An 11,808-nucleotide genomic window follows, 5' to 3' on the forward strand; every position below is an offset into this window, starting at 1 on the left:
ACATTTTTACTAGGAGTTCATTTGAAGAAAGTTACAAAGTCAATAGAGAGTATTCATATCTTGGATTTTTTTAAACATTTCTAATATTTCTAAACATTCAAATAAATGCTGTTCTTTTGAACAAAAATTACTAAGCAGCACAACTGCTTCCAAATTGATTTTCTTAAGGGTCGAATAAGCATATTAGAATGATTTCTTATGGATCATGTGCCACTGAAGACTGGAGTAATGGCTGCTAAAAATTCAATTTTGTCACCAAAGAAATAAATTACATTTTCAAATATATATAAAAAAATTATATTTATATACATATAAAATTAAAAACAGCGTTAATACTTTTCAAAATTTTCTATATTTGTAATTTCAAAGTATTACTGTTTTTACTGTATTTTTGATCAAATAAACCCCAAACATGGGCTCAGTTATGTTACCTGTTTTACCTGAAGAAAGGGTAAAATAAGCATGAAGAAAATCTTGCCTTGCCAAACACAAACTGAATTCAAACTCAACACTACATTTGTTTATTCATTTTATTGTTTTATATCATTAGGAAAAAGCAGAGTAGGTGGCCTTGACAGCGTGCAGCATCGAATCATGTTGGTGTACAGAGCTGACAGGCCAGAATAATCATAATGTGCAGCGTAAAGCCTTCACACGCTCAAAGCGCTTCTCACCAAGGCACGTTGATGTGCCTTAGGCAATCATCAAGTCTATTTGACTTTGTTCATGTAGCCTAGGCCTAGCTTTGGCTTTCGTTAGGACACAGAAAAATAAACCGTGGATATCAATCCATTGAAAATCAGCTTGTTGCATTAAATGCTAATATTATACTTGTAGATTTACATACTGCATTACCTTATTAAAGAGGTTCGTAAATGATGCTTATAGCAAATAATACCGTAGGGGGGAAACTTTTGAAGCATTTTAGACCCCTCACACTAGTCAGGGTCAGTATAGCTTAAGTAGCTGGATACAAAGAGCTTACAATCATTGTGCATACAAAAACAGAGCCATGATAATCCGAATATTACTTTCAGATCATATCTGAAAAAAAAGTGAAAAACAATATGTACACAATCCTGTATGCTTGAAACAAGTCACATTTCTACCCAATGGATCATTATTGTGAGAAACACTGATTTCCATGAGGGTGAAAACTGCAAACTTCTCGCTTAATTGCCGAATTTAGTTCTACCTGAGTTGGCATATCTAGTAGGGGTGTATCTATCCAATCTTGACTAACTATTGCATATGACAATTAAGAGACTGTTAAGCTCTTAATATTCACACAGACTTCAAACTGGGTTCAGTGCACCCGTTGTTTCAAATTAAACACCTGTCCTGCAGGTTTCTCTAGACTGCTCGCTTGAGATAACAGGTGGAACTGTTGTATATGAGAACACTGAGAAATGAAAGCAAACAGCTTTAGCGTGATGAGAAAGTTACTAGTTTGCACCATATGCATCTTTCCCTCTTGCAGGAAGCATTAAGACTGTCTTGGAATGCACAATATACTGTATAGAGTAAATATTGCCGTTACTACAAGCGTGATTACTGTAGATACATAAGAGTGGCCTCCCTACCACTAGAGGCACCAGAGAATTTAGAGTGTCAGGCTTGGCTGAGAACAACCACGTCAAGCCACTTTGGAACAAAAATACGACTCGGTTCATTGGTTAATCATCATCAGTAGCCTCCCTTTTCGATTCATCCAGCTTCCGCTCCACGAGTTGAGAGGTGGGGCTTAAAGGAGACACCACTTCCACAGGAGGTAGCATGGCACCTTCTGGCTCGATGTCTTTCCTCTGAGACAGCTCCTCCTGGATGCAAACACATCACATTCAGGTGAACAATCCTGACCACAAAACCAGTCCAAGTAGTGCATTAACAACAACCTCTAACCTGCTCAGAGAACCGCTGACTCATGACTTGATCTCCAAACTCCTGAGTCTCGACCTCTTCGCTGTTGGAATGGCAGCTGGGGCTGGGTACCTCTATCCCATGGCTCTCTAGTATAGCAGCCTCTGAGTGAAAGAGACAGATAATGATGAAGAAAATTCAGCTTTGCCATCACAGGAATAAATAACATTTTAAAATACAGTGGTGTGAAAAAGTGTTGGCCCCCTTCCTGATTTCTTATTTTTTTTGCATGTTTGTCACACTTTAATGTTTCAGATCATCAAACAAATTTAAATATTAGTCAAAGATAACATAAGTAAACACAACATGCAGTTTTTAAATTAAGGTTTTTATTATTAAGGGAAAACAAAATCCAAAACTACATGGCTCTGTGTGAAAAAGTGTTTGCCCCCTAAACCTAATAACTGGTTGGGCCACCCTTAGCAGCAACAACTGCATTCAAGCGTTTGCGATAACTTGCAATGAGTCTGTTACAGCGCTGTGGAGGAATTTTGGTCCACTCATCTATGCAGAATTGTTGTAAGTTATCGCAAATGCTTGATTGCAGTTGTTGCTGCTAAGGGTAGCCCAACCAGTTATTAGGTTTAGGGGGCACTTTTTCCACACAGGGCCATGTAGTTTTGGATTTTGTTTTCCCTTAATAATAAAAACCTTCATTTAAAAACTGCATGTTGTGTTCACTTGTGTTATCTTTTACTAATATTTAAATTTGTTTGATGATCTGAAACATTAAAGTGTGACAAACATGCAAAAAAAATAAGAAATCAGGAAGGGGGCCAACACTTTTTCACACCACTGTATATTAAAATAGAAACCAGTTGTCTTAAATTGTAATAATATTACAGAGTATTTCTGTTCTTAGTAGAGTTTATATTTCATAAACACACAAATATACAAATAATTATTTTTAGTAGCCTGGGACCCTTACTGGACAGGGGCCCACAGACAGACACTTTGTTATTTTGTTCTTAAAATAAACCCATTTTGGTAGCTTAATGTGAGGAATCCACATGAAGTACTGGAGAAAAAAACTAAAACTTCAGGCTTCCTAGAAACATTTAATGCTTGTGTCACTTAAAATCAGTGACTAGCTGTCAGACTATCATTCTTGCTCTCACCTATGTTTGCACGTCTCTTCATCTCCTTCCTCCGATTGGCAAACCAGTTGTACACTTTGAGCGCAGTGACTCGTTCAAATTCGGACAGTTTGCATCCTGAAACAACATTTATATAAGAAATTAATCATTTAAATTAATAAGTAAAGGCATTTATACATTCAGTGAGGCAGGGCTACATTTGCAACAAAGTCGGCAATGCTACGACTAGTCTGGGTCTGAGGCAGTTCAGATACTGATTGCAATCACTTACCAGGTTTTTGAATGACAGCATTACAAGCATTGGCAATTTCCTCTCTTTTGGCTTCATCAGGATACTGGTTCTCTATAAAGAAACTGAGAACAAACAGAGCGAATCAGAACAAGACTTGTGATGTCACGATTATTGTTCAACCAATAGGAAACAGGAATGGCCTTAGAACATTGCAGATTAATAAAATAGGCTATTTAATGTTTATGACAATGACATTAAATGTAAAAATGCTTGTGAACGAAAAAAATATTCCACTTGTATGGGTACACGGTCACCATACCTCACTATAAAAATATGGGGATTGTGCCATTACAAAAAATTCAGAATTCAGAATTCGTGAATCATCCATTGGACGGATATTGTAGTACAAAAAAAAAAAAAAAACTATCGATAATATGTTATAATTAAGCACTTGAAAAAAAGAGCGAAAATTGTATTTAACTGCATCATGTACAGGTGCATCTCAATAAATTAGAATGTCGTGGAAAAGTTCATTTATTTCAGTAATTCAACTCAAATTGTGAAACTCGTGTATTAAATAAATTCAATGCACACAGACTGAAGTAGTTTAAGTCTTTCTTTTCCACGACATTCTAATTTATTGAGATGCACCTGTATGTGTTTTAGAGAGTTTTATCTCAAAGGAGTCATGCAGATGTTCTTTTACAGATGTCACCCTGAGAAACTATTTCTGTCTGAATAGTGCCAAAGACAGTAATGCTCTGTGATTTACCTCTCCATGATTGACTGGCACTCCTTTCTCCAGGTGAAGCGACTACCTCTACGCAGTCTAAAAGGCCCAACTGATGCCCTGTCTGCAGGGCTTCCAGCCAACCTCCAGTCAGGCTCCTCTTTAACCAGAGAACGCATGGACAATGTGGCACCTGTTGTGAACATTATCCAAAAATATGGAATATAGAACTTAAAACGCATACAAACCAATCAAATATGAATTTACTGCATATGTAGTTAAACACAAATTAAAGAGATGGTTCACCAAAAAATAGAAATGTTGCTATTTACTCACTGGAAGACAGCATGACTGTCTTCCATGGAGCACAAAAGGAGATACATATAGCAGATTTTTTCCGATGCGCTTTTCAATAAAATGAAAGTGAATACTGACCATAGCAGTCTCTGGTCCCCATCCACTTTCATTGCATGAAATTTTGTGTTCCACGCAAGTAAGAAAACCATAGAGGTTTAGAACACTGTGAGGGTGTCATTTTCAGTTAACTACCCTTTTATATATATAGCTATTCTAAAAGATTCTAAAGCCACCTTTCCACTATTTCCATACGTTTGTTGCATTTCACCCCCTAGTGGCAGTCATAACTGGTCCTGATGCACATATATGTACGAAAATTTCCACACAAATGATCGCAATATGTTTAAAAGAAAAGCATAATGGGTTTTCTAGAGGTAATTATTATAAATATGTAATATTAAAAAAATTATTATTTATAACTGCCCATTTTACAGAAATAGTATTTAAAGAGTAACGTACTAGTGCAAGAATATTGATAGGCTAGTTCTCACCTCCCACTCAGTTTTTATTCAAATATTTTATTAGAATCAGTCTAGCTGCAAAAGTTAAAATATTTTTCAACTTAATCAAAGCTCAAATCGGATCTGAAAATTCCGCTTATGCATATGATTGGAACTCTACACGGCTGCCGTACTACTCTCCATTAGAAATGAATGATTTCCAGTCTGTTGTTTTAGGAGATATTGAAAAGGCGGCTTTAGACTCAAAGAGAACAAATATTAATTTCTCAAACTATTTGTATTGAAGTGAACTTAAGCTGTGTTTCCTTGCTGCATAGACGTTACCTGACTGGGACTGGTGAGAAGAGTACCAGGGGAGGAGGTGCATCAGCAGTTCTCTCTGCCTATTCAAGGGAGTGTCAGTTCTGCTCTTGGGGACCTGAGCATGCTGGTTTTCACTCCATCTGATTCCTTTAACCCATTTGGGCAATCAGAAAACTGTGTTAACTAGGGTCCCTTCGAGGGGCCAAAAACTTGCTGTTAATTGTGATGATCGTTAACAAATATTAACATAGTGCTCAATGAAAATCCTTTGACAAAACTTAATTGTAGATAACAGTGTTAATAGACATTCAAAGTGATTAAGTTCTTGGTGACATGCTCAATTCTCTAGCGCTGTAGAGAATGTAAAAGCGTCATGCTCAGGGCTCTGTTAGTAGGGTCGGGTGTTAATTGCACCTCAGTGCAGAGAGGACATGAAAACCAGCATTTGACAAACCCAGGATCAGGACTGAGAGCTACAGAAGAAGGTCTAACCTGGGAGATGGAGAGCAGAAGTGGTCCTGGAGGGCTTAACATTACATAATTAGCTCCTTTACGCATCAACACGTTCTCTATATTATAAATGTGAGATGATGCAGGTGTTGGAGGTGTTACAGCCTAAAAGGCTTTAAAGCCTACACTTGGATGTGCTAAGAACAGCATTAACCTAAGTGCATAATTGATGGGAAAAGACACCAGTTGATTGAATTTCAATTCAGTGTGGCAACACGGCATGTCCTTCCAATACACAATTCTTGATGTCTTGATTTCTCTAATGTAAAACCCTCAAGGACCATGCAAACTATATGGGGAAGATATGGCAGAATAGCAAATGAAGACCAAAAAAAAAAAAAACGAAACATAAAACTCTATTCTTGTTTAAGCCAGCCCCAAGCCCAAAATTCAGGCCACTGCCTTATTTTTGAAAAATCATCTCCCTGGAGAGGAACAACAACTCACCTGGGCTGTTGCGCTCCAGCAGGTACCAGCGATAGAACGCCCTGCGTTTGGAGTCGCTCATCTCCAGCCCCTGCTGCAGAAGCCACTGGGAGATGTAGCTCTGACTAATACCTGCAGAATATCATAGTCAAAAAAAAAAAAACAGTGACAGAAATGGCATGAAAAGTAGAAAGTACCAGAATAAAACCAATAATTATCATTGGTAACAAAAAATATTAAAAACATTTTTGTTTATTTGAACAAATCTGAAATCAAATAAAATAGAAACATTAGATGAAAAACTGGAAGCTCAACAAAATTTTGAAATGTTGCCTTCGCTAATTGAAATAAGTTTAAATTGTAGCACTAAATTTACTAAGTAGAAATAAATACAAAATGAACAAACTAAAACTGAAAAAAGTTAGTAATCTAAAAAAAACAAATAAATAAATAAAATACCAAAAGCACAAAATAACTGATTATTACACTAAAATTAAAATATAAAAATAAAAGCTAATTCAAAATACTAATAGTACAAGTAATACTAAAATAAGACTTAAAATAAGAGCTTTATTCACTTGGTGTGATTTTGCAATGATATACAGGGTCCAACAATTTTTAAAATATTGTTTAAATTGTTAAATAAAAGTGAACTGATTGAGACTATAAGCACATTCTGTACCCAATCTGTACTCTGTGTATTTAATGAGATCCAGTGCTGATATTTCACTGTATGAAGTATAATCTGTATAATACAGTGGTGCTTGAAAGTCTGTGGACCTTTCAGAATTTTCTATATTTCTGCATAAATATGACCCAAAAGATCATCAGATTAGTCCTGAAAGTTGCAAGGAGAAAGTCACTGCTCTCCAAAAAGAACATTGCTGCCCAGCCGCAGTTTGCTAAAGATCATGTAGACAAGCCAGAGGAATACTGGAGAAATGTTTTGTGGACGGATGAGACCAAAATAGACATTTTTGGTTTAAATGAGAAGTGTTATGTTTGGAAAAAGGAAAACACTGCATTCCAACATAAGGACCTTATGCCAGCTGTGAAGCATGGTGGTGGTAGTATCATGGTTTGGGCCTGTTTTACATCATTGATGTAACAATGAATTCTGAATTATACCAGCAAATTCTGAAGGAAAATGTCAGGACATCTGTCCGAGAACTGAATCTCAAGAGAAAGTGGGTCATGCAGCAATACAACGACCCCAAGCATGGCACACAAGTCGTTCTCCCAAAGAAGGTTTAAAGAAGAACAAAGTTAATGTTTTGGAATGGCCAAGTCAAAGTCCAGACCTTAATCCAACTGAAATGTTGTGGAAGCAAGCAGTTCATAGGAGGAAACCCACCAACAAGACTTGAAGGGGTTCTGCTGTACTGAGGAATGGGCTAAAATTCTCTGTCAACTTTCAGAACTTGTGTGAAAATCTGATGATCTATGCAGAAATATAGAAAATTCTGAAGAGTTCACAAACTTTCAAGCACCACCGTACATCAAGTATGCGTGCAATATTTTTGACAATGTACAATTTATTAACAAAGAAATGGAAATGCAGACTGAACTTGCAATCACAGTTTGTGTCCACAGACTAGTGTAGACATGAAAGTGAAAGTGAAAGTGACGTGACATGTGGCCAAGTATGGTGACCCATACTCGGAATTAGTGCTCTGCATTTATCCCATCCTAAATGCACACACACAGCAGTGAACACACACACACCGTGAACACACACCCGGAGCAGTGGGCAGCCATTTATGCTGCGGCGCCCGGGGAGCAGTTGGGGGTTCGGTGCCTTGCTCAAGGGCACCTCAGTCGTGGTATTGAAGGTGGAGAGAGCGCTGTACATTCACTCCCCCCACCTACAATCCCTGCCTGTACGAGACTCAAACCCACAACCTTTGGGTTACGAGTCCGACTCTCTAACCATTAGGCCACGACTTCCCCTTAATGTTTAATATCTGTCTGAATTTGTCACACATGCACATGCTCGCTGTTTTTTCCTCAATGTCAACATTTGGGTTATCAAAGTTGTGGTTGGCCTAGACTTTCTCTGTCTGACCTTTGACATGTAGTAAAAAAAATATGCACCCCATTCTCTGATGGTTTGCATGATTAGAAAATTGCCACTGTTGGCTACACTTTTTCCACTGCAAGACAGAAAGCATTCAGAGTACCTGTGACTTGTCCAACAATTGCCTGTGAGATCCTTTTGTTATTGAGAAAAGCCTTTATCTCTTCTTTCACAAGGTTGCTGTCCCTCCTACAGTCCAAACAAAGACAAGCATTTCAGTGACACTGATCAAAACAAAACATTAAGTATTACATTTTATTAAACACTGAAATAGTGAAGAACGGTAGCAGCTTTAAAATAGTTTTATAAAACGTGTGTTAATTTAAGTCTCTAGGTTCCACATCCTATTTTGTGGTAGAAGCAATACTGTGACAGAAATGTATACATTTGTGACAGGAAAATGCATTTAAAAATTAAATGGAGTTTTGGTATTGCACCTAAACTAAATCTCACAGGAACCTTAATTTTTGAAATATCAACTTCAAATTTGGAACATTACTTAGTTAGACATATGGCTTTAATTTTATAGCAATTTTAGATTCCAAAGTAAAATATTTCTTTTAGCCATTTTAACCTTTTAACCATTTAAAAAAACCTTTAACCTTTTAACCATTCATGAATTACAAGCAAGATGCATTTTCATGTCTAGGTTCAAAAAGGGGGGCTGACAGTTAAGAGGTTAAAGGACAGATAGTGATATATTTTTGTAACATTTTACCCTATTCACCTGTGTGTCTTGCCTTAAATGGGGAAAATACTGTTTTATGTCCCATTCTCCAGAGCCAAAGCAGTAACAGAAAAAGCTACAAAAAGAATCTAACTGAACCAACTGTCCACCTGACCCGTTTCAGAAAGGGATCTTGTTCTCTGAAAATTACACTGTTGCTCAGGGACATTCACTGTCATTATCAGCTGTTATATTAATCTCTACCTCTCAGTAGACCTGAGAAGAGAAGCCCACAGAAGCAGCTCATAAAAGATACCTCATGTATTCCTCCACCTTCTCCTCCAGATCCCAGTCTTCTTCTGCCAAGTCGTAACTGAACGACCTCTTAACTCCGCTGGGTGGGTACACGGGTGGGGGCGAAGCATCGTAGCTGTTGCTTGGCGATAATGCAGCATCCATAACAGGAGTCTGCGTGGTGGCTGAGGTAAGAGAGGAGAAGGAAGAAGAGGAGGACGAGGGAGCAGCAGGGGCTGCGGAGGTAGGGGCGCTGGGTGGGGCCGAGTGATTGTTGCAGCATGGGGTACGATGGTCTGGATCAAGCCTCTCTAAAGACTCAAGGGCTTGAATGATCTGAGGTTTGGTCATCCCTGACAGCCTTAAACGCTGGAGCAGGTCGATCTGTTCAATGGTATAGCGTGGCTCCACATCACAACACTCCATCCTTGCATCTGCGGGAGAAGACAAGTAAAAAAAAAAATCAAAGTATTAAAAAGAAAATTATTTCGTGTTTGTAATCAACATCTTTAAATAAATAGTTTTATTTTTCTACTTTTTTTTTTTATTTCAATTGTCATTTGCAATGCTTCAAGAGATGTAGATCTTTACGTCACTATAGTACAAATTTTTGTTTTTGGCCAATTTTCTCATAATTTTTTGCTTCAAATCAAAGTTTATAATTTTGTGATTCACCTCATAGCCAGTTAAACATCTTAAACGTAGGCAGAATATTAAACAAAGACTTAAACCAACAGAATATTACATATGGAGGTGGGGTTGTGGTCATTTTTACACAGGAAAAAAAAATCACTTAAAGTTCAGTCTGTTCCTCGCGCTTTGAAACAATATGTATTGTAAAACGTGCTATTCAAATAAATGTGATTTGAACTGGATTACACAAAGCTATTCCATAAGACCTGGAATATCACAAAAGTCATACTGACCACTTTGATTATACTTTTATGGTACTTTTTCTCATTTTGGAGCCTGACAGCCCCAGTCCTCATTAACTTTCATTATATGTAAAAGAGTGAGCAGGACATTCTTCTAAAATTCGCCTTTTATGTTGAACAAAAATACAACTTTGGAACAACAAAAGGGTAAGCAAATTTTTTCCAATTATTAGTAAACTGCAAAAAGGATGCTGTACACATCCATTTGTTCTTTTATATTTCATATTACTGTCAATCTCTTTTTTTTTTCTTTTCTATCTAACCTTTTACTTAAAGCAATTCGTTTGCAAACCTACAAACACTGGCATTCCTTCAGGAAATGCAAACCTAGTAGTATAGAGTAACTTCATATAAAATGTTTGCACATCATATTTGTGGTCCTACCTGAGATTTGAGGTGATAATCGGCCCGTTGGGAGCGGTTCGGCGCGTGGAGCCACAGCAGGAAGGCACCACTGTCGCATGGTCGAGGAGTCAACCGCAGGGGATAAGGGGGGCTGTCAAAACATCACAATAAGTACTAACAGCCAGTCAGCATGTATCAGTTAGCCATGCTAGAGTAACGATAGAAACAACTCGGCCACGGTCTGCTTTAAAAACGACCTTCAATAACAGCTAACGCACGTCTGTGATCTTTATTTTGTGTCAGGCTCGCGCTAACTGGCTAGCCCCAGCGGGCACGCACTGCATGTAAGAATGCTTTATCTTCGCCTCTGTTTTCACACTTGCAGCTGAACCCAGTGGCTTGGGGACGGCTTTTACTTCTGGCAGACAACGCGTAAAGTCATGCAGTAACGTACTAGAAAAAAAGTCACTGCTCTAGTTTTTGAAACAGATTCGCGTCTCGCAGTGCCACTTGTTATGACTGCGGATGTGATATGCCTTCATAGTAGCACAGCTTTGATGCATAGAGCGCTAGAGTAACTGTATTGCCGCTAGCATGAAAAGCTATATACCCTACACGCAGTTATCCGCCTTACCTCCCCGCGCTACCGTCAAACTGCCGCCGGAGTTGGAGATGGTGCGGTCGGTGCACACCCTGGGTTATATCCCGGCCCTCCCGTGCGCTCACTTGCACTCCGTGGCGCTTCAGCTAGCTAATGAAGGTGATCCGAGGAGGGTCACATTGTCCTGGGATGCCGCAGCATAATATTACTGGATATATGGAAGTCAACAATCGACCTCTCACCCGCAGCGACAGTCCCATGTGGATGCCAGAAGACACTTCCATACGTCTTTAACGACATGTAAAAAGATTTTGCAAGACCTTACGAAGAAATATTTGGGAGTAGTTGGGAGATATAAAAATGGGTTCTTACTTTTTATCAAGTTTGTTTACATTGGGAATATTTGCAATGCACCAGTAATGAGTTGCTTGCTTTCACTGTTAATATGATGTTCAAATTGCTGACCACAAATAAATCGTTGCTATATTATATTAATATTATATCAGGCAATGTGCAGGAGAAGTAATTAGTCCTACAACCAGCACAACCAATTTAAAGCTTCTACAAGAGATCTGAAAAACAAAAACATTAGACTATATAAAACGAGCCTTAATAAAAGCTCCACACAATTACTAAAATATTTAATTATCAACACAATTATTTATGGACTATATATTTTAATGTAAAGTTTAGTCTTTTATTATAGCCTATTGGATAAAATAATAAACTCACATTAATGTTTTTTCTAAATGAAAAACGTTATAATGAAGTGCCTGAACAAGTAACAAATGTTGTAACAAAGTATGTTGTGTTGGTATTATTTGTCTTATTTCATTCTAAAACAGTTCATCCT

General features: G+C 37.9%; 1 protein-coding gene across 2 annotated transcripts; it reads right to left on the reverse strand.

Annotated features, from left to right (window-relative positions):
- Nucleotides 1-516: 516 nt before the first annotated feature.
- LOC107696225 (homeobox-containing protein 1-like) lies at nt 517-11,205 on the reverse strand. 2 transcript variants are annotated; one of them, XM_016496485.1, is made up of 11 exons: nt 10,989-11,205; nt 10,394-10,505; nt 9,097-9,508; nt 8,217-8,302; nt 6,058-6,168; nt 5,122-5,247; nt 4,022-4,172; nt 3,289-3,371; nt 3,039-3,134; nt 1,903-2,024; nt 517-1,820 (listed from the first exon to the last, which is right to left on the reverse strand). In XM_016496485.1, the coding sequence occupies exons 2-11, from the start codon at nt 10,470-10,472 to the stop codon at nt 1,677-1,679; spliced, it is 1,410 nt and encodes a 469-aa protein (XP_016351971.1). In that variant the 5' UTR covers nt 10,473-10,505; nt 10,989-11,205; the 3' UTR covers nt 517-1,676. The 2 variants fall into 2 exon arrangements, with proteins under 2 accessions (XP_016351971.1, XP_016351972.1); XM_016496486.1 differs by lacking the exon at nt 5,122-5,247.
- Nucleotides 11,206-11,808: the final 603 nt, after the last annotated feature.

The sequence above is a fragment of the Sinocyclocheilus anshuiensis genome, unplaced genomic scaffold, assembly GCF_001515605.1.
Source record: "Sinocyclocheilus anshuiensis isolate Anshui unplaced genomic scaffold, SAMN03320099.WGS_v1.1 scaffold734, whole genome shotgun sequence".
NCBI classification, from domain to species: domain Eukaryota; kingdom Metazoa; phylum Chordata; class Actinopteri; order Cypriniformes; family Cyprinidae; genus Sinocyclocheilus; species Sinocyclocheilus anshuiensis.